This window comes from Nothobranchius furzeri, chromosome 10, assembly GCF_043380555.1.
Source record: "Nothobranchius furzeri strain GRZ-AD chromosome 10, NfurGRZ-RIMD1, whole genome shotgun sequence".
In the NCBI taxonomy this organism is placed as follows: Eukaryota; Metazoa; Chordata; class Actinopteri; order Cyprinodontiformes; family Nothobranchiidae; genus Nothobranchius; species Nothobranchius furzeri.
In genome coordinates, this window is record NC_091750.1 from 58,863,354 (window position 1) to 58,886,496 (window position 23,143).

The following is a 23,143-nucleotide window of genomic DNA, read 5'->3' on the forward strand; positions in this document are numbered from 1 at the left end:
TTATTGAGACTACAGCAAATGTATTGAAACAACAAGTGAATGTGAGCTTTAAGTGAGGTATAAAGGGAGGAGGTTCTAGAAGCTAGCGACAAAAAGGAGAAAGGCATGTTTTTATGTCCATGGTCCAGAAATAACCAAAGTAGATCTAAAGTGATGAAGGATCCGTGTTTTTTAAGAATCAGTTCCTACACAGTGACGTGTCAGCGTGTTTGGAATGTCATGGTTAACATGCATGCAACCAGTGAAACACGTTTTCTTTTGAGTGTGCTTCCGCAGTAAAGCCTGCTACTGCTTTAGAGCATAGCAAGCATCAAAGCCAAGAACAGACAGTCATAACAAACCCACGTTACCATTTCATCTGACGAGACGTGCATGAACAGGATGCGTTGAGGCGTTTATCTGATTGTTTCTAGCCTTGTGGAATTTGGCTGTCTTAGCCACAAAATCTAGCTAAGTTAGTTTGCAGCAATGACTAAGCTCATTTCAAGACATTTGTCAGATAGAAAAATGTACAGAGCTGTAAAGCAGCCACATATAGCAAACGTCTGTCAATAAATTGACGATTCTCCCGCTCATTCTAATAGACCAGGACAAGGACAGTTGTCCATCCAGTTGGCCTAGTTCCACTTTACACAAAAAGAGAGTATTGTCTCACTAAGTAAACATAATTTAATGGTGCTTTGACTCTTGTCTATTTTCTTAGGGGATGAAAAGTTTGAATAAAAGCTCACACACAAATGAAAAAGTATTCAAAACTTTGTTTATACACACCTTTTGATTTATGCTTGCAACTAAGAGCACAAACATTTGGCTTTCAGTGCTACACTCACATTCAAAATTCAAGTTAAACTGATAAATTATTCCTCAAAGAATATTTGTTCTATAAATTATGTGGAATCTAAAAATGATGATAAGTAGTGCGATGTAACCCTATTTTCATAGAAATGTAACATTGTTTTACCCATCCATCCACTGTCTGAACCCGCTTGTCCATGTAGGGTGATGGGGGGCTGGTGCCTATCTCCAGCGGTCAATGGGCAATCAGGCGGGGTACACCCTGGACAGAGAGCCAGTCCATCGCAGGGCAACACAGAGACACACAGGCCAAACAACCATGCACACACACACACACTCACACCCAAGGACAATTTAGACAGACCAATCAACCTAACAGTCATGTTTTTGGACTGTGGGAGGAAGCCGGAGCACCCGGAGAGAACCCACGCATGCACAGGGAGAACATGCAAACTCCATGCTGAAAGATCCCAGGCTGGGAAGCAAACCCAGGACCTTCTTGCTGCAAGGCAACAGCTCTAACTACTGCGCCACTGCGCAGCCCAACATTTTTCAATTGGGTCAGAAATATTTGGGGTGTATAATGTTTGCCATTGTAAGTTCAAAAACTTGCTTTAGAAATTTTACTTTCAACTTTTTTAACAGATGTACAAAGCTCCAGCTTATGTTTATGTATTTGCCAGATTGTTCTTGTCCAAAGAAACTTTCATCTATCGAGGTATGCAATAAACTGACAGGGGTGACAGCGTAAGAATAGTGTTTGGGTATCGATGGAAGGGCACAGTATAGTAGAGTTGGGAAGTGAAATGGAAGGAAATACTCTCTGAAGAGCTAGGTCTTCAATATTTTCTTGGAGATAGACAGAAACTCCCATGTTCTGGCATTCCATCATCGCGGACTGACACATGAAGAGTCTGGACTGGCAATCTTCTGATGACAGGAGTGACCAAGTTGTGACATAAGCCTTTACGAGATTATTCAAGTAGACGAAAGCCATTCCATTCAGGACTTTGTGGGCTGCCATAAGTGGCTTGAATTTAACCAGCCCAGTTCATACAGCAGGATAAACATGCAGATTTTTGACCAGTCCTGCCCGTTCCAACAGTCTTAATGTTGTACATGATTACCATAACAGCTCTTAAGATAATCTTATCAGATAATCCTACCATGTGTGGTGCGTTACAAGCACTCTAGTACACTCTAAAGGACGTCGGGACAATTCCAGTCGTAAATCAGGCCTTTGAAACATGTTGGATTGTCTTGGTCTGATTTTCGTGGATAGATGAACAGGCTGACTGTTAAATGTGACATATAGCCAATCAGAAAGAGAGGTGATGGAAGCCCTCAAAATGCTCCTCCTCTACCATGTTTTATCTTGTGAGCTTTCTCATCTGACTGAGAAATGTCCATGAGTGAAAGTGGTTCATGTGTGCGGCATGTAGTATTTGCTCAGTTGCTGCACACCACACATTGTATCACCAAAGTGGGCATATCTGTGATTTTTATCACCACGTGTGTGGTCTCTCATGCTCTGAAAAATGGCCAACAATTTAAAAATCCTGCCATTTTAGCCAGGCTTTAGAGTTGCCAATGGAGTTCATTGAACAGAGCATGTGCTCTTTTAGTCTAATTGAAGACCAGATGCATTGCTGCATCCTGAATTATTTGTTGAGAAGTCACAGCACATGCTTGGAGACCAATTAAAAGGTCATTTCAGTATTCAAGGAGGGAGATGACCATAGATTGCACCATGAGCTGGATGACGAGTTGGGTTAGGCCATGTGATGGAATGATCTGGCCAAGGGATGTGGTGAACATTGCTAAGCTCTATTTGTTGTAACTTTAAATTTATTAGTGCATCTCACATGTTATAATAAACTTACTGATTTCAATTTATGTATCTTTGCAGGCTCTGGGGAGGGAGCACTACAGAAAACCTATAGTAAGTACAAGAAACTGCTTGAACTAAGGCAGAATTTGTAAAATTATGCTTTCTAGGATGTCTGAAATCATGCAAGGAAAATTCCAACCAGGCAAACAACTGTAAAGACAAAAATACTTTGTGTGCTGTGCAAGTTTTCCACTGGGCAGGTTGAAGATATTTTATCTATGTTTTTACGACAGCTGTTACAGCTTAACACATAACTCATGTTGACAGGTGAAACAAAGATCTCTGACAAATCAGAGTATTTACCAGCTGAGCAACTATTTGTTCTTTGTTTTAAAAGAAAAAAATGCAAGGGAAAAAGCAACTATGTGTGTTTTGAAGAACTGTCCCAGTGACAGACTTGCAAACTAATACTGTACCTACTTCTACTGCAACAACAACATCATAAGAGGAACCAGACTCTGCACATGCAACTCATCATTTCCTCCTAAAGTCAGGCCTTCGGTCCAGCTAATGAGCCTTAAAGGTTTTAGTTTGGGATCATTTGCATATTTTCTAACTGGTACTTTCTCTCAACAGCCACCAGCACCAGATGATCTGTCCATTGTGTGTTTCACCAGTGGAACCACAGGTAATATTTGGTCATTTTGTCCTAAATGCAACATTTTACAGTGATGTGTGACATTCTTTTTTTTTTCTTTTTTTTTTTTTTTTTTTTTTTCTTTTTTTTTTTTTTACCGTGTCCTGTCTGGCTGCGAAGCAAGCAGAATTGATGTCTGAATGCTGGTGACAAGCCTTACAGATTTATTCTCAGGTGGAGCATCAAAGCGTTTGCTTTTAATGTCACGCCTGATACTTAAAACTTTATTGTTATTGTTGTTGAATGCTTTGTAATTCCGACCAGACACGGAGACAGAGGTGAAAGAGAAAGGAAGAGAAAAGGTGGAGAGAGAGGAGGAGGGGGGGGGTTTCCACAAAAATAAACAATGAACAAGAGTCTGCTTCTAAACCTGCAGAAAAAGACAAAGAAAACAAAAGGACACAAAAAAGGGACACAACAACAATACAACAAGATCTACCTATCACTGCGTCAACTTGATGAAAAAAAAAACAAAAAAAAAACAATATATATATATATAATCAACATTGCTTAACTGAAGAATCACGATAATAAATCACAATGCATTAAGTGCCCCCCATAGTCTTAAGACATGTGTTGAACGTGCCCAAGCCCATACTTTTGAGAGCACCATGTGAGCACCTGTGTGTACACGCGCTTGTTTATTTAAGGTTTCTCTATAGGAGCGTCCAACAGAGTGTGAGGGACCACAGATCCGCCCCCCAAAGATGAGCAGGAGACGGGGGGAGCTCCAAGTCCCAGAGATCCAGGCGTTGCCCCAGAATGCAGGAACCCCAAGGAGACTGCAACCAGAAAGGCAACCGCCCCCCTCGAGAGGCACAGAGGATCGCCCCGGGGGGCCACAACCAGCAGCCGGCAGAGTCCCTGGAGATATCAGCGGCAAGCCCACAGGCCTGCCCGCAGCCTCCCACCCCCTAGCCGGCCGAGCCCGGGACCCAGCGACCCGGGACCCAGGGGTGACCACCCCCGCCGGGGACCCAGCAGAGCCCAGGGACCCAGACCCCACCAGGCAGCCACCGGGATCTATCAGGCAGATGCCAAAATCTTAAACGCCCAGACCCGGTTGCCACGAACACTCAGGCAGACCATGGCACAAGCCCCCACACCAGGTGTGGCAGAGGGAGGGGGGACAAAGATCTATATCATCAAGAGAAGTTCCAGGAGAGGGGAGGACCCAAAGGCCCCACCTGACATATACAGTCATACACAAACACAGTCATACACTCCCTCCCTCATGCTCACACATGCACATACAACCCAAGACTTACAAAAATGCACGCCGGACACTCACTCATGCTCCCCATACACACCCTATTAACTCTGGTCCCGGTACTGCTGCACATGGGGAACAACCATCACCGGTAACCAGAGTTTGACCCTTTCTGCTGGGGTGCTGATGAGCAGGCTCCCCCGCCCAACGCTGAGCACAGCAACCCACCACCCCAGACCCCAACCAGATGGCCAGATCTCCCTCCTAGCCTCCAGCCCCAGGAAGCCTAGCAACAACAGAGGTGGCTAAGACCCCTAGTCTCCCTCCACCTGCTCCAATATAGTGTTGTGTGATCATGAGGTGTATTCCATGGCTGTGGTGAGTGGGCAGTGCGGGCATCATCCGGCATATGCCAGCTGATGCCACCGCACCACCCCACTTACACTTTCAGCCATCAGTGTCTAAGTGCGGTTTAAAATTGGAAGTGGGCACCGGCACTCGGGAGGAGGCTGAAATATCCCCCTGCCAAATGCCGTTGAATGTGCTCACTCCCAAGGCCCTAAGTGTGTGTTTGCGTGGAATGTCGTCAGTGGAAGTGTATAAGGTGCAAATAAAATTGGGGGGCAGGTTGCCACAGGAATGCGGAAATGGGGTCCATACCCGCACTCCCTGACTTGCCCACCCCCCAAGGTCCTATGTGTATGTTTGTGTGATGATGTGAGGGAGCAGGAGGAGAGAAATATGCGGGGATGGGGAGAATGGCTGGTTGGGCTTAGCCCTCCAGGGAGCCAGCTCCCCCTACTGGCCCCAATAGGCACCTCTGTTGTCAAACTGCCACCCAGGGCATGGAGACCCCAGCCCATCCTGCCAGGGCCCAAAGCAGCAGCATTACAGAGCCTCACGAAGTCCGAGGGCACCAACCCAGCCCCATCCCAGCAGAATATCTATGCCCACCCCTGCATTTGCACAACTTCCAGAATATATAAGACATGGGACATCCAGGTAAGGTTTGGTCCTCCCGGTCCTGGACCTCCCCCTCCCCTGTGATGGAACGGCAGAGGAGCCAAGGTCTACCTGATGCCCCCGAGCCCGGGCCAGGCACTGCTGAGTGTTCCTGCCTTCTTCCCGGCAGCATACATGTCAGGACCCGACCCCCAAGGCCCCGCCCAGATCCCCACACGGGGCCGGCCACCCCAATACCCCGAGCCCCCAGGCCCCCACCCAGACCCGCCCAGGGGCATTGCAGCCGCCAGGCAGTGACCCATGGCCGCCGCCAAGATCCCCAAGGGGCCCCACTCTCAACCGCCAGCAGTCCACCCCCCGAGGCAACCCAAGCACCTCCAGAGGGGGGCAACAGCCCCCCAGTCCCAGACACCCCCAGTGAACCCACCTCCAGGGAACATCCGGATACTCCAAACTCAGACCCCCCCCCCCACCCCCCCCCCACCCACACCATCCCGCAGGACAACATCAATGGCCCCCCACCCTCGCTATGTGATGGAACCGATCAAAGGAGCCCAGAGAGATTCATCTGAAGTGGAAGCAGAGGCTATATCAAGTGTAATATGATCTAACAAAAGATTTCTATACTGGTTAATGCAGAGACTTTCTCTATTTTTCCAATTCAAGAGGATAGTTTTCTTAGCGATGCATATGGCAGTCAGAACCACGTGAACCAAAGATGTTGCAATCGGGACATCGTGCAGCTGTCCCAGTAAACAAAGAGAGGGGGAAGTTGGGATATGACATTTCAGACATTTTGACAGATCCTCACATACTCTACCCCAAAATTCCTGGACAGGTGGGCAGGACCACAGTGCATGAATGTAATTGTCAGAATGATGTGTGACATTCACCTGTGTAGTGCTTCTTGGAGTCAGAGGACTCCAAAGTACTTTACACTACACTCAGTTATTAGTTATTCACCCATTTACACACACACTCACACACACACACACACACACACACACACACACACACACACACACACACACACACACACACACACAAAGTGGTGCGGGTGGAGTCAATCAATGCAATAATTAATAACTAATGCTGCACTGCCACAACCTTGCCAGCTTTGATGCATCTTTTAATCCAAAGTGCTAAGCAGTGAACATAAAATATGTACATTTTTAAATTGCACATGCATTTATTTAATAAATCTGAACCATACAAAACAGGCCCATAAATGTAGCTTTGTGTCAGAAATGAGCACATATGCTAACCAAATTTTACATAAATAAATAATTTTTCAATCAATCAATCAATCATCTCGTGCTCAAAAAAGTTCAAACAGCAAAGTTGGCATTATATGAGGAAACTTTGTTATTTTTATTTATTAAAGGGACGCTAGGTAGTTTTGGCTTGCTTTTGTCTTTTTAACACCTTAATCTGAAAGCTGAAATGTCTCCCCAGCCTTCATTAGTGTCTGCAGGAGTGATTCACCACTACATTAAACAAATCAGCTGTGTTCGTTATCTAAAACATGCTGGAAACGTGCTGGAATCAGACTGCAGCGCCAGGTATGTCAGCTCAACAGAGCAGACCAGCTACTTTCAAATGGAACCTGTTAAGGAACTAACATCACAGGGTCCCCCCACCTGGGGGACCCATGTAAAGGGTAATTTTAGCACATATTGGCTAAAGTATTTAAAAATATGTAAAGACTGCAAAGTTTCCCTTTAAGTATACAGTAATTTGACTCCATTCATGTAAAGCACAAGAACAAGTTGAACCACTGGTTTCTAGTTTTTGGCACCACTCTTCCTTTTGTCTGTGGTCTGTGTGTTGCTCTGGCTATGGGGAGAATAGGAATACCTTAGATTATTTAGAAGCTCAGAAATATGCTGTATGAATCTTTTCATCACTCCACCTGCTCGACAAGTAAAATAATTAAAAATAAAACTTCTATTGTTTGTGCACACCCACCTTTTGTTTGCTTTACACCCTGACAGTGCAGCAGACTAGCTATAAAGAATTCTTCTGGAACACAGTGTGCTTTTACACAAAGCTACCTGAAAGGGCAGAAGTGACTTCAGGTTAAGTGATCTACAAACAAACAAGAATATTAGTCATGATAAAACTGAATATGTCAGTTAACCCTCTCAGGCTCAAAATAAGTTTTGATAAAAGGATGAACAACTAAGTCCTTCAGGCATACTTCTGAGTTAAAAAATGCTCATGAATATGTATGTGGAGTAACCAGGGGCCTCATTTATCAAGCTTGCTTGCGCACAAAACGGGGTAGGAAAGCTGTGTAAGCAACTTTCCACGCAAACTTTGAGATTTATGAAAGAAAACTTGGCGGAAAAATGTGCGCAACTTTAAGTTGACTAAGGACCTTGCTTACGCACATTAGGACATGGAGAGCACCTGCAGTGCTGCTGCTGAGCAGGATAAAATTATGAAATCCTGCAGCAACATCACTTGTACTGCTTCGTTTTCACACAGAACAAGACCTCCCACACGCACACACACGCACGCATACCATGGACGTAATTTTCACTTTAGAAGTGAGGGGGACACGGGGGTATCTTTACAGTATGCTCTAATGGGAAACAGGCTTCAACACAAACGGTTGTTTTCCGCTTGGTCCTAGAGCTCAACCAGTGTCAATTTAATATAGCGTAATATTGTTTTTAGATGGTAAAAAGTGCAGGGGTCAAAACTTGACTTTGGAAAAAGTGGGGGGGACATGTCCCCCCCACAAAATTACATCCATGGCGCGTACACACACACATGCGCGCGCACACACAGCCTGAAGCGCAGAATAAGGAATGCAGAATATCAGCAGGGGGACAGATTGAGACAGAATGTCATGCGTCTGTGACAGTGTGTGTCCTGTCACTGTGACCTGAATGATCATGCGCCCTGGCTTCTTGAACAAGGGAGATCTCCGTTTGGCTGACTGGTTAGCGCGCATGACTTTCACCCAGGAGTCTGGGGATTGAATCCTGATTGGACCATTTTTTTTAATATCCGCCACAGATCTCTCTGAAAAATTCACAACATTGACGGCTTCAGCAACGCTGTGCCACTCCGTGGATTTTCTCTTATTTGTTTTGCAAAAGCACTTCCTTTCATTTCTCCACCTCACCCACAAGTACCTCAACTTCTGCTTGTGAAATTGTGCTTCCTTGATCTGCCTTGATCTACGGTCACTATCGTCATTGGCGGAGCGCGGCAACAGCCAGCTTATGTACATGCATGAGATCCACAAGGCACTTTGCATTGACCATTTATGGCAGTAAGTGGGCGTGGTGAGGGCGGGATGTGACTAAAATGCGACTGAGAAACATTCTCGTTAGTCTCCGATTTATAAAGTGGAGATTGCGTGCAGCTGTGCGTACTCCATGTTTGATAGATCGCAAACCTTCTTGGCGTAAGTACACATTTTTTTGCTGAGCTTAAAGAGCAAGTCACCCCCAAATCAACTTTTTTCCCCTGATAAACTAAACAAACGAGTGTCTAATCGTGCTGCAGACACGTGTAGTCAATAGTTTTGTAGTTTAGTCCATTTTAGGTAAAATTTTAATTTTCTGCCTAAAACTGGCAGTGTTGTGCCGTTGTCAGGTAAAAACTCTGCACTGTATTTGAATTTAAATCTGCCACCGCTATTGGCTAAGAGGTATGCTATGATGTAAACTGGTACATTATGATGTCACAATGCTGTGGTGAACCTGTGTGTGTGTGCATTTGTTAGCGGCTCCGCCCTCTCGGTCTGCCAGGCAACAGCATTTGTTGCATTTTTTAAACATGAAGTGAGAGTGGAGTTAGACTCTGGTAGGGGTGACTTGCTCTTTAAGTACGGTTTTAGTAAGAATTCTACGCAATGTTTGATAAATGAGACCCCAGGTAGGTAGGTTTTAACGTTGTAAATCTGCAACGCCTGCCTCCAGAGGGTTAATGTATTCATCCTGTGATCAAAAAGAAACAACTGTAGTTCTTTTTGTTAGAAATTGATCAAAACAGGTCTCTGAACATCATCAGAACGTGATTTCCAGTTTTTGCTGGAGCAGTTCACACCTGAGTGTGAAGCAGCTGGGATGAGAATCAGCTCCTCTGAATCGGAGATTATGGTCTTGAGTTGGAAAGGGCTTTCTCCAGGTCAGAGACAAGGTCCTGCCTCAAGTGGAGTTTGTTCACAAGTGAGGGAACGAAGGAGCGAGAGATCGATAGGCAGATTGGTGCTGTGTCTGCAGTGAAGCAGGTGTTGTACTGGTCTGTTGTGGTGAAGAAATTTACTGGTCGGTCTACATTCCAACCCTCATCTGTGGTCATGAGGTTTGGGTAGTGACCAAAAGAAAGAGATCGTGGATACAAGCGGCTGGAATAAGTTTTCTCCGCAGGGTGTCTGGGCTCTCCCTTAAGCTGTTTTTACAGGACCATAGCGTTTGCAAAACGAGATTTGCCGCGGTTCCTTGGGGAGGATTTTGGCATTTATAGTAGCAAAGCTGAAGCTAGAATATACTGCCACCAGGCACCTCTCAAACCAAGATGGGATAAAGGGAGGTCGCTGGGCGGCCTCCCCACATGTGACGTACAGGGTCGCGCATTCAGCGTCAGACGGAAGACACGTCACACTGATGAAATTTCTTTTTCAGGACCTTTAGCTTTGATGTGACCTGCTTTTTGTCCCGCTTGATGCCCCGCTCAGTTTTCACCACTCTGTCGAACAGCTGGCTGTCTCTCACCGTCCCCGTAAAAAGGCGACTAATCTGTTCGTCCGCTCGTACGGCCAAAAGCTCCATGGTCTCCGCGTCCGTCCAGTTTGCCATGTTGTAGGTGGTTGAAAGATACTAGTGAGAGGCCATGTTTATCTGTGTTTAAATTAGGGGTTGTATGAACTAGTCGACTAGTCGACTTCACTGCTCTGTAGTGACTTTTTATGCCTTTCAGCGACTAGTCGCTGTCACGTGATAATGAGCGACAAGATGCAGTCCACGGAAAAGATGGCTGCCTGCTGTCAGCAGGCGACAAGCTCCTGCGCATCGGGAGGCAACGCGCTGTGCCAGAGCGTCGGTACTGACGCACGCCGTAAAATGGACATTTAACCAAATTGTGACATTTACCCTCTTGCAATTCAAGCTTCCTCTCACCCCCATCCTAATCTTAACCAGCGTGCGCATGCAAAGCTCTGATCTTTGACGCGCTCCAGACATCTGCGTCCTGAGCACGGCCACAGTAACATCAAATTAGTTGTCGCCACCTCAAAAACAAATTTAACACGCAATCGTTCATGTCGGCTCATTTCCTTTGATGTTTTCTATCTTTTATTTGTGCCTGATGTGTTTCGCTGCAGTGGGGCGGGGCGCATCACCTGTTTTGTCTTCCAATAACTTCACCTCACTGATGCGGTCGGTGAGCAGCGCGCACTCCGCTGTTTTTGCGGTCGGTAGATCTTTTAGAACTGCAGTTCAAAGGTAACTCATAAGGTGAATATATATGAACCCAGGTAGCAGTTTCTCTTTAGGATTGAGAGGAGATGCAGGAAGATAATAAACAGACAGGACAGAAAAATAGTCAAATAAAAACAAGCTAGTTTTTGTACCTGGTGGTTGCAACAAACAGACACCATTGAAGGTCATCAGAAGTGAGGAACAGAAAATGAAATAATTATGTTAATGTTTAGAGCAGCAGGAACTCTGAGAGGCTGCAGGTGCACTACGCATGGGGAGGGGGGAGAGAGCTGAAGTGGAGCAGTATAGATGCAGAAACTACCGCTGTTAAAAGAGATGTGTTTAACTTTGAAAATGTGGGCGCAATTTTAATTGCCAAAAACTCCAGCGAACACCCCCCCCCCCACCCCCACCCCCGGCGCCGCTTCAGGTGTATGACGTCATCAACGACTAGTCAAAGTCGACTCGATTTTCATTACTTGACAGTCGACTTTAAAAAAAATTAAGTCGTGCAGCCACTAGTTTAAATCCCTTCATGCCGGCACTCGGCGCACAGTATACGTCACCAATGCGACCACCCTCTTTTGCGGCGGGGCCTCCCACAGTCGCTCCAAAGGGATTAGCGGAGCTGACACGCGTTTAGCCGTCAGAGGCGAGGGGCTCATGTGGCAATATTACTACGAGGCTAAGCGCATCAGAATCAAGTTTTATCACCTTTTCCCTTTGCTCCTTGCCACATTTACGAGACCCACAAATTCGGATTTATCACTCTGTAAAGACGCAATGGTCTGTCTTACAAAAGAGGCTTTAGAGATAGGATGAGAGGACCAGAGTAGACCCACTGCTCCTCCACATCGAGAGAAGTCATTTGAGGTGGCTCGGGCTTCTGGTTAGGATGTTCCAGGCACGTCCAACCGGGAGGAGAACTAAAGGAAGACCCAGGACACACTGGAGGGACCATGTCTCTCGGCTGGCCAATGATTACCCTGGAGAAGCGGGCCTAAGTGCCTGGGGAGAGGAAAGTCTGGGCCTCTCTGCTTAAGCTGCTGCCCCCATGACCCAACTCAAGATATATCTGCTTATAAGCAGAGGAGGATGGAGGGATGATCAAAACACTTGCAGATACACTTCATAAATGAGGACACCTACAATAATGACCTTCATATGACATGGATCCACGATTTCCCCAATGCAACCACAAGCTGGTTGTACAAGAGGGTTCTAGCTCATGCATGAGGTTAATGTGGTCAATTCTGCTTCTCTGCAGCTAAGTTACTTGCTGCATGCTTCATAGATAGGGCATGCCACCATGCTCCACCCGGGACCCCAATACGCTGCAAGGAGGATAATAGATTAACACTTCCCTAATAAAAAACATTTTAACCCTACCAAAATATTATGTCTCCATTTGCTGAATTTTAATAGAACATTTTTTATTTTGAATAAGCACTACCAGCATTTCCTGTAAAGCTTATGATTTAGCATAAACTGGAGTAGCTTTTGCATTTTCTGCATGCCGGAGATTACAGGAAGTTGTCTAAAATGCACCGCAGCTGCTTTGTTGACTTAGTGCTGAAACCATGTGACTTCATGTAAACAGCTCCGTGAGCTTTGTTAATTATAGTTTGTGTGCTAGTCTGAGCCTATGTTGCCTGTGATGACTGAGAAGAAAAACACTCGTCCGTGCTGATCTGTTCAAATAAAGTTTTCACATTCAAAAATGTCTGCGTGTTTAGCCCTTTTAAAACCCATTCCTTCAGGTTTTGCAGTGCCCTCAGCTGGCTTGGGAAGCTACAAGAAAGAGGCGTGTTTTGTAGGATTTCTTAAACGTTACTCAGCAACAGTCCTCATAACTCAACTCAAATAGTCATAAATACAAAAAAACAACAAAGAACCGCTTTGTGATAAGTGGTTAAAGTTTTTTTTATAGGGAGTATAAAGCCAGCAATTACTGTAAACCCTAGTTCACAGCAGCAGCAGAATGACCTAATAGCCCTGCCTCTGTTACATAAAACCACTTTTGATCCGTCACGCACCCTTACGCCAGGGAACAGACTTGTTCTGTCAAGTCAAACGGTTCACGTTCATCGGGTGCTGCTTTTTAGGCAGGCCTCAAGCCCGCAGCAGCACCAACCGCTGAAACCAACCGACAAAAGGAGCAGAAACGAAAAAGGAGCAGAAACGAGGTCATTTGAGGACTCTGGTGTCAGCTTACCAGCATCACTTCCACCAGGCTCTGTAGAAAACATCCCCACCTACTGCTCACTGAAGAAAACTGCAGCTAGTGCATCATAAGTTTTGTTTTCCTAATGCCGCCCTGCATTTCCTGCTCTTTATGTTGCAACATCAGCTCATTCCTTTGCAATGTATTATTGCTTCCAGCTGTAGGGTTCGGGCGTCTAAACAGAGGAATGCTTCAAATAGGAGTGATTGTATCGTGTGAAACTCGTCTTGATTTTGTGTTATGGGTCTGAGATTATAAATTACAGGAAAAATGCACACTTTTAGGATGGAAAAGCGATCACGAGGCACTCTTACAGAATATAATTCTTTCTTAAAGGCCTACTAGCTGTTTATCTAGCTCCATTTGTGTAAACCTGAAAAAATACACAATCTTAAGTACTAAAACATACATTTTCTTGAAGTTTTTACCTTTTTTTCATCAGGTCTCATTCTTTGCTACGTGTTATTGTGCTCTTAACCCTGAATAAAACCTACTTTATTTCTTGTTTGGCATTCTGAGACATGAAATATGAGTAAAATTTCAGTGAAACTTCCACTTGGCTGACTTCCTGCTCCTCTGGCTGCTCTCTAAGCTTTACTGGTGTTTAAACACGTATCCGCTGATGATAAATGGTGTGCAATGGGTTAGACTTTAAAGGGGAGTTAAATTCCAATGAAATTCTTTCTTCCTTATGGAGATCATTCCATGTTATGTGGCTGTGTGTGTGTGCAGGAAACCCAAAGGGAGTCATGCTCACTCATGGGAACGTTGTGGCAGATTTTGCAGGATTCCTCAAAGTGACAGATGTGAGTTAAATTTTTTCTTTTTGGGAGTATTTCTTACAGATGTGAGTCTTACCGAACGATCCGGAATATTTTACCTTTAGAAACAGCTTTTAACTATTCAACACTATCACAGTTATCCGACTGTTTCCTTCCTCTTGTCTCCCGCAGAAAGTCATTTTTCCAAACCAAGACGATTGTCTCATCTCCTTCCTGCCGCTGGCTCACATGTTTGAGAGGCTCATTGAGGTAAAGAGGCTGATCTGAGATCTGTGAATGCATGGCCGTGATAGCTTTGTGTTTATGACTTTCAGGATGGGAGTGTAGTGAGAAATGCGAACGTGGGCGTGAGTCTAGCGCGGGGGCGGAACAGAAACTCATTACGAGTTGTTGTTTTTTTCTTCCCTCCTTTCCCAAGTTTCATTTTCCAGATCCAAGGAATGATGTCCCACCGTTTCCAGTAAATGGATTGCATGTTGCATCATTACATGGTCTATAGCACTTCATATTTATGAGTCGTTTACATTTAGAAAAATTATAAGAAAATGCCTAAAATGTTTTTATTTTAAACTTTTTTCCCCATTTCTGTACATTTAACTTTTATCCTAAACTGGCGAGTTTGACACAAACACATTTAGAGAGCATTGAACATGTGGAACACTGAAAAACATTTAGTAAAATCTTATTTCTGATTATAATCGGTCACTCTGGGTTTTTCATGCAGGCTGAACATGAAAACATTCTCCTCCACGTATCTCCTGCATTAGCTTCTGATAGAAAATAGACGGTGAAACTCTAGGATGGGAAAATCCTGACAGATCAACGTCACACTGTCGCTTAACGTTAATGGACTCGCCCATCTTGGCTCACGGCGGGGAAGGCTGTTGATGGTTTAACGTCCAGAAAACAGCAGATGACGTCTTGATTAGTAGAAGCTAACCATTAGCATTAGCAACTCCACCACATGGCAGAACTCCTCCAGATTTGTGTTATTTGTGAAAATAAAACATCAGCTTTGCAAAGCAAACGGAGTCAGAGGTAGAGTCTGGTTGCTGTTAGCCAATCCGAGACGAGATGTCCAAATATCAGGAAATAAGACTCCAAAACCTGCCATCAAGCTCAGCTGTGATGTGGCTCATCTCTATTCCCTGGAAATGATGCATCAGTGCTTTTTGTCCCCCACGTATGACTTACAAGGCCTTCATTCCTGCTAGAGACCACTGCAAACGCATTGATTAAGTAAGTGTTGTTATGTTTAACAAGGTTTTTGTGGATATTGTAGAACCAGAAGGTCATGTTCCAGGCCCACACTGGAAAAAGAGTGCTGAAGGGCTCTGGAAAGACCAAAAAACAAAAAGTAAAAGTTTTTACTGTTAGTCTGACTCTTGGCTTAAACATTTTTCCAATATTTTCCATCCATTTTGCCAAGTTTGGAGGCGTGTTGCTCCAACACGTGCCATCCAGCGGGAAGCTGACAGTTGATGTGACTTTTACAAAAGCTATGAAATGAATTTAATGCAGACACTTAATTACGACAAGCCCATTAAAGTGGAAAAATAAAACGATAAATAAAAATTCAAATACTTTTGCATTTGTCTCTCCAAATAAAGACAATGATTTTAAAAATGTGCTTCATTCAGCTTTGCGTCAATATTTTCAAGGCATAAAATTATCCTAAAAATGAATTAGGATAAGAAAATGATTTAAAATCTAAGTGTGTTAGCCTTATCTGTGCTTTTTCTTCTTTAACAAAGCTGTGGTTTGTTGAAGAAGAAGTAACAAATAACAACAACAAAGGAAGAACTGTGCATTTACCCGGTACATGTGTTTTTGCTGTTGTCAATAACGCTGGTATTTTACCAGTCAGCAAGGTTTTTTGTTTTTAATAGAATTGATTTGACAAACCAAGTCAATAAGTAGAAAAAAATCTCTCGTATTGTATATTTTCAGGTTGGTAGTTTTGACTGATTTCTAAGTGTGAATGACTCTGCATGAATCATTCAGTAACCAGCTAATACCAGAGGTGTGCTGTTTGTGCCTCCTTTGGCAGTAGGCTGCTGTTATCTCTGCAGATATGTTAATAACTTAGTTTATTGCTGTGCCACTTGTGTGTGGACAGCTGCATCGCCCTGCGTTTGCCAAAGACACCGTGCAGCACGGCTGTCAGAGGCGTGACTCAGACGCAGGAAACCACCTAACTTCCCCAGAGAGCTGAGCTGCAGGTCACATGATAGAAAGCAAAAACAATTGGCTTCACATCTAATAACTGTGATGTTTGGAAGAAAAGAGAAGAAGAGTAAAAAAAAAAGAGCTGGCAATGCACTTTGCCTTCACCTCAGACAGCCTGAAAGTCACGCGTTGCGTTTCTTTCATAGTAACATGACAGAGGTGTTAATAACCAGAGGCTGAAAGTTCAGCAGTCTGCAGAAGAATTGCATTAACGTTAACCACATCCTGTGCTGCTAAATTTATTTAATGCCTGTCAGAGCTCTGTTTAGATGTTTCACGAGTGTAGCACAGTATGTTGTGTAACATTAATACAGTGAATTTGGAATAAATTTCCACTCTAATTGCTGAAATTCTTCTAAGATGACCCCAAATGTGATATAGATCTGGTTCCTTTATTGTGAATTATCATGATACGCCTAATAATGTATATATTGAAAATGTGATTAATTGTTCCATGATTTTAAAAAAATACATTCTTGGCTTTCATGTGAAGTGTTTGTGTTAATGTGGATTAAATTGCTCAGGCTAACTCACCTAAGTCTTATAAAACAGTGAATTAAACCACCTCACTCCTGCTAAAACATGCAGTGTTTTGGTGAATCATCTAATAATGGTGATAATTATAAACAGTCAATGAGTTCTTCTGCAGAGCAATTACGACTGAGGCACAAATATAATCACAAAACTGAGTTGGAGCACTTTACATTTTGATTTCTGTTTGTTTACTTAAAGACTTTTGCTTGTGCTCCTTTAAACTGTTGATCACAGTGCACAGAAATGGTTTCACTACAAGGATTACCAATCAATATACCAATAAAACCACTAAAAGCCATCAGTTCCCTTTCAAGGATTTTTATTAAGTGGTGAATAGTAGATAATGTGTGTGAATGTGGGGTTAGGTTTAGGAAAAGTAGACATTGTTTCCTCCTTGTGCCTAAAATGCACTGAAGCAATATATTACCTGCAAGGTTGTGAAACTTGTGAGGGAACGTGACATTTAAGGCATATATGATGAAACAAACACAAAATGGCATTTTGATTACCCAACAAATTGATCAGAATTAGGGACGAGTCTGGTGATCTGGAGTCTGGTGATCTGTAGCACGAGGTGTTGTGTCTCCAAGTGAGCTTGATACCTGTAGCAAGCAGTGGTGCCCTCAGGAAATTTGAATGGGGGACCAGTAAAGATTTTGGGATGGCACCAAATTGGCCCTAGTGGTATCTCTGGGGAATTAAGCCTGTAGCTGTGCATCGCTCTTTCATTCCTATTTATTAAGAAGCAAAAGGCCTACGCATCCAACACATTTACCTCAAATTTGATAAACGCAAACATTTCTGGGAAAGAAAACAAATGTTCAAACTGTCTTTTCAGTCATTGTTTTAAATGTTATTGCATTCAATTTTTAAAACAATTAAAATTGCCTGTTGCTGTCTCAAAAATTTTATCTCTCTTTTTTTCTTAATAGTGAGCCTCAGTGACACACAATATACATTTTAAATGTGATTTATTAAATAAAATATATATTCATAATGTATTTAAATGAATGTATTATTTGGCTTTAACATTTATGTCTTAATTAACCCTCCCACTGTCTTTATGGGTGACCCCGCAAGGAAAGTTGACCATTAAGCAGGATTGATGGTTTATCCCCTGAGGTCCATGTGGCAGGGGTGAGGTGGTGCTCACTCCTCACCCCTGCCACATGGACCCAAGTGATAAACCATCAACCCTGCTCAATGGTCAACTTTCCTTGCGGTGTCACGCCCATATTAGGACAGTGGGAGGGACAAAGATGAATGTATGGTTTGTGTGAACAAAAATTTGTTTTATTAAGGGGATTGGTCTTCCCTTGGGGGGGGGGGGGGCAAAGGCCCCCCTCTGATCACCCTTTGGTTGTGCCACTGGTAGCAAGTAGTTTTACAAAAAGTATTAATATTTTCTTTCGCAATCTTTTTTTTAAATTAAGTATTAAATTGTTCCTGCACCTTGTTGGTAAACGTTTTTTGTGTCTGGCTCTGCAGAATGTGGTCTACTGCCACGGAGGACGGATTGGCTTCTATCAGGGGGACATCCGTCTCCTGCCAGACGACATGAAGGCCCTGCGGCCGACTATTTTTCCTGTAGTGCCTCGACTGCTCAACCGCATGTACGACAAGGTGAGATAAATTAAACCAGAACTCTTAAATTGAAAAACAACTCAAGATCATGTCTAATTCTGTTGCTGTAATTTGTCGGCCCATTTATTAAATGATGCTTTAAAATGTTCGTGCGTATCTAGCAGAATAGTCTAATTGTGTCTAGTCAAAAGGTGGTGTGTTGCTCTCCCTTCAGATTTTTAGCCAGGCGAACACCCCGCTGAAGCGTTGGTTGCTCAACTTTGCTGCAAAGAGAAAAGGTGCTGAAGTTAGTCGGGGAATCATTCGCAGCGACAGCATCTGGGACAAAATCTTCTTCAGTAAAATTCAGGTAAGCACTGTTTACTGTTGGGCCTCTAAGGACAATAGAAGACTCCTGCTTGTAGAACTACAAGTGTGTGAGTGAAGATGATAAAGTGAGGAAGATTAAAACCAAAAACCTTGTTTAGTTCCACCACTGCAATCGAAAAGCAGGGAAAAGCCCAGTAACGGTTCCCTCAGGCCTTTTGAAACTATAACGAGGGAAAAACTTTACTCTTTGTTTTTATCAGGCCAGCTTGGGAGGAAGACTCAGGATGATAATCACAGGAGCGGCTCCCACTTCACCCACCGTCCTGGGTTTTCTCAGAGCAGCTCTGGGATGCCAGGTCAGACGCGCCCAATCATTCTCACAAACTTCCTGTTTACATTCATTACTGTGATGTTTATGTCATGTTTGACAGGGCTAGAAAAGATGTGAAACGAACCTATAAAATACATTGGAATAGTCTAATAATATTTAAATGGTTGTCTTTGTGCAGGTGTATGAGGCGTACGGCCAAACTGAGTGCACTGCGGGGTGCACCTACACCACACCTGGAGACTGGACATCTGGTGAGTTCGACAGGCAGAGTACAGACAGACAGGTTCTTACCTCTGAACTTGTTTGCCTAAGTCAAATGTCTGTGGTGACAGTGACTTGTGGTTTTAGGGAGCAATCCGTTTAGGATTGTGGAGCTTGTTGACCTATTTAATGAAATCTTGTGTAACTAATCTTTTGGACTTGGACTCTGTTACATGGATCTGCATTGAGTAAATGATTAATGTATGGTGAATGCTGCAGAAAGAGTGAGCAAGCAGGGTAGTGTGTCCACTTTCTAGAAAAAGACAAAAGGGAGAGACTTTTTACAAAAAGGTGGAGATAAAACAGCAGCTTAGCCTCCTTTCTTAGGTGATTTCCATCAATATCAGTCAGGCCAAACATCAGCATCAGTCAGAAATGCTTTAGCCTCTGATATATTACATTGTTGTTTTGCATGGCTTTGTCTTCCCACGATCTGAAAAACATTTGAAAAAGATGTAAAACTCCAAGATATTTTTACTCTCCTTGTCCCCTTTTTTTTTTTTTGCATATGCATTATGAAAGAATACAGTGAGAATTTTGCTGTGAGAAAATCCCAAAAGAGTCTAATGTTTCAGTCATTTTGGAACGAAGGTTGTACTGAAATATGTTTCATATCCATCTGGCTGTGGGGATTGTCAGTTTTTCTCCTTTCAAAACAAAAAAAAAAGATGGACATAACGACTGTTTAGCATCAGTGAGCGTGGAGTTGCCGTGTCTCCTGCGAGCTAATACTGCATCACTGACAATTGTAATTTGACAATGGCTGGCAAAAAGCTACAGTTGTTTAAAATGGATGCAGTAACCAAATTTTGCCACAGGATGTCGTTTTTACTTCATTTCTACATAATGTACCTTTAATTGAATTTAGGATTTATGATGTGATTTAAAAAAATAAAATTTCCTTCATTCCTTTAAATTCACATGCAGCAAAACTAAGCGTGGTCATTTATTTTTATACTAACTAAAAGATAAGCACACCTTCATTTGGTTTTTGCCTTTTTATGCATTTTTGAAAATCAGAATCTAATTTGACCCATTAGATCAATTCTGTTGAATTAGTCATTGTTGAATGTGACAAAGTCTTGAACGAATTTTAACAAATTGGGAACAGGTCTACCTATTGTGAAAGTTATCTGAAAGTCATGTTTTCAGCAATGATGAAAAAAAATCTAACAAGATTTGACAGATGCATCATCTTGCAGTCAGTCATTGTAAGGCTGTAAGACAAGTTAGTAACTAAAACAAATAAAACATCAGAAAACTCTTCAGTAAAGCCTGAAGAACTAAATGAAACAAGGGCACCTTGCAAGGTATGATTTCTTTAACGTGTTAGGGAACCATAATTACAAAACTGTTCAAATCACTGACTGAACTAGCATAAACATGGGTAAGCATTGCCCCCTACTGGTTGCATGTGGTTATTCATGCTGCTTAAACCAACCTAGGTGGCAGAAGAGATGAAGAGCAGTTTTAAATACCTTTCATGATTATAAAAACAGGTTACGCAGTTCAGAGAGTTTCCAGGGACCCACCCTGAAGCAAAGCGTGGTGTTAGGGGCAAGTGTGTGCAAGCACCTTGTGGCCAAGCTTCAGATGGTGAAAACTGAGCCCTAACGGACACTGATGAGGTTTGTTTTGGTTTGTCTGTTTTTGCACTTCCAGGTCATGTCGGCGCTCCGCTGCCGTGTAACCTCATCAAGCTGGTGGATGTTCCTGAAAAGAACTACTTTGCATCTAAGGGTGAAGGAGAGGCAAGAAAAAGCAAATGAGTGACAGAAATATTAGGCACTGCATATTTAGATAGCGTTTAAGTAAAAAACAAAAAGATGTATATACATGTAAATAAATCTGTAAACGCTGTTTTATCCAGGAGTCGTTACATACTGATGTAAGACATTTTGCTATTTCCTATCATTTTCATTCAGGTTTGTGTGAAGGGACCTAACGTGTTCAAGGGCTACCTCAAAGACCCGGAAAGAACAGCTGAGACGCTGGATGTGGATGGCTGGCTTCACACCGGAGACATTGGCAAATGGTTGCCTGTGAGTAGTTCTCTTCAAAATCATTTAATATAGATGAACTATTATTGATTGGGAAATGGGATCACGTGAGGACTTTTTTCTTGTTTCTTTTGTTGCAGAATGGTACACTGAAGATCATCGATAGAAAAAAGCACATCTTCAAGTTGGCGCAGGGTGAATACATCTCCCCTGAGAAGATCGAGAACATCTACATTAGGAGCGAGCCAGTGGCCCAACTCTATGTTCATGGAGACAGTCTGCAGGTAAAATTGTCGCAGACGATTATGAGAAAGGTTTTCATTGCTTAAAGGGGTAGTAGAGTTTAGAACCACATATACCTTGTTGTTATTGATGGAAGAAATATAGTCTTGCCACAATATGACTTTTTTAGACATTGAATTTATGACATTTAATTTTAATTCTGTGAAATTTAGTTTTTGACTTTTTTTTGCAGTTTAAATACTGCAGCAAAAAATTTTATCCATAAAAATTCAATTGCAGAATTTTAGCGTAAAAATTTCCTCAACAAAAATTCAACCACAGAATTTCAGCTTCAAACGTTCAACAACAAATGAGGTGACTCCCAAGTGACCAAAGCCAAAGCAATCCTCGCTCACTCTGGTAGAGACCTTACTGTTGTCACGTGATCAGAAAAGCATAACTAATCAGCTAAAAGCCCCTCAACTCCATCAACCGACGTATAGGGAGCCTAAGTCTCCTCCCTTTCCAGTCGGCTCATGGGTCCCTGGAAGAACGAACAAATGAATGCAAGTCAATGGAGCTAAAGAGCTATTTTCTAATCCGCTTTGCCTTACGCCCTGGATCGCACATACGTTGTACTTCAATTTAAATGAAAAGTAATTATGTGTGTTTCGACCACGCCAGTCACATATTTTGAGATTTATCAGCATTTAAAAGTTTGTAATTAGCATGACTACAAATCGAACGTCGGTACGTTGCATTTATGACGTCACCCCATCATCTCCTCTCCCCTAGCGCAGCTGCTGCTTACCACATGGCCAGATTTTTGGTGGTTCTTTCCTCCTGAAAAAGGGATTTGAAGTTTGCTGAACTTACATTTCCCTGTGTATTTCTTCATGTCTGGTTTGATGACACCCCTTTGGTGACATGCATTTGTAGTCCTGGACTTATTTTCGCACAAAACCTAAAATAACGTTTCCCATTTAGAAAATAGGTGCTTTCTTGGTATCAAAATGTGTCTTTAAAATTCATGAACATCAGATGTGAAATCTATGGAGCATAGCAAGCGGAATTAGAAAATAACGTTTTTAGCCTCGTTGACTTGCATTCATTTTTTCATTGTTCTGCGGACCCATGGTCCGGAAGTAGGTGGTCGTGGCTTAGGCTCCCTGTTGTTTTTGATTGGGTCACCTGGAGGTCACCTCAGTTGCTGAATTTTTGCTGTGGAAAAATTACATCTGCATGTTTCGACCCACTTCAGCAAACGCTGGTCGTAATAATGCTAACCACAGAACTAGGCCAAGCTATTGCTAATGCTATGCAGAGTTATTGATGACACTAGGCTGAGCTACAGCTAATGCAATGCCAAGCTACTGCTAACACTAAGCTAAGTGACTGTTAATAAGAGCCTAAATGACTGCTAATGCTAGCCTGAGCTGCTAAAGTCCATGTTGGAAAAGAGGTAAATAAAGAGGAATGTTGGAGCACCACTCATCTTCCAGGGTGTTCTGGGAATGTTCAGACTGTGAATATATTCAGAATCTGAGCTTGTGTTTCTTTTCCTTGTCACTTTTTCCCTCATTCATCCACACCTCTGCACCATGCAAAGTTTCATATGCTTTATAGAGGCTCAAAAACCTGTTTCCAGCCTTCTACTAACATTTACACTTTGGGGCTTTTTCGAGCCTGAATCATTTATTGATGTTTGTTTTAATCTTTGTGATTTTCACTTT

The 23,143-nt window shown here is 43.0% G+C and overlaps 1 protein-coding gene across 1 annotated transcript in view; it reads left to right on the forward strand.

The window, feature by feature from the left end:
- The window catches only part of acsl6 (acyl-CoA synthetase long chain family member 6), a 48,759-nt gene that overhangs the window by 23,540 nt on the left and 2,076 nt on the right, over window positions 1-23,143 (forward strand). Inside the window, exons 8-18 of the mRNA XM_015961450.3 lie at window positions 2,705-2,737; window positions 3,263-3,314; window positions 13,891-13,964; window positions 14,112-14,189; window positions 18,192-18,326; window positions 18,502-18,636; window positions 18,857-18,952; window positions 19,106-19,178; window positions 20,851-20,939; window positions 21,114-21,230; window positions 21,329-21,472. Of these exons, the coding sequence (XP_015816936.1) occupies window positions 2,705-2,737; window positions 3,263-3,314; window positions 13,891-13,964; window positions 14,112-14,189; window positions 18,192-18,326; window positions 18,502-18,636; window positions 18,857-18,952; window positions 19,106-19,178; window positions 20,851-20,939; window positions 21,114-21,230; window positions 21,329-21,472 (1,026 nt within the window). The remainder of the gene's footprint in view (window positions 1-2,704; window positions 2,738-3,262; window positions 3,315-13,890; window positions 13,965-14,111; window positions 14,190-18,191; window positions 18,327-18,501; window positions 18,637-18,856; window positions 18,953-19,105; window positions 19,179-20,850; window positions 20,940-21,113; window positions 21,231-21,328; window positions 21,473-23,143) is intronic.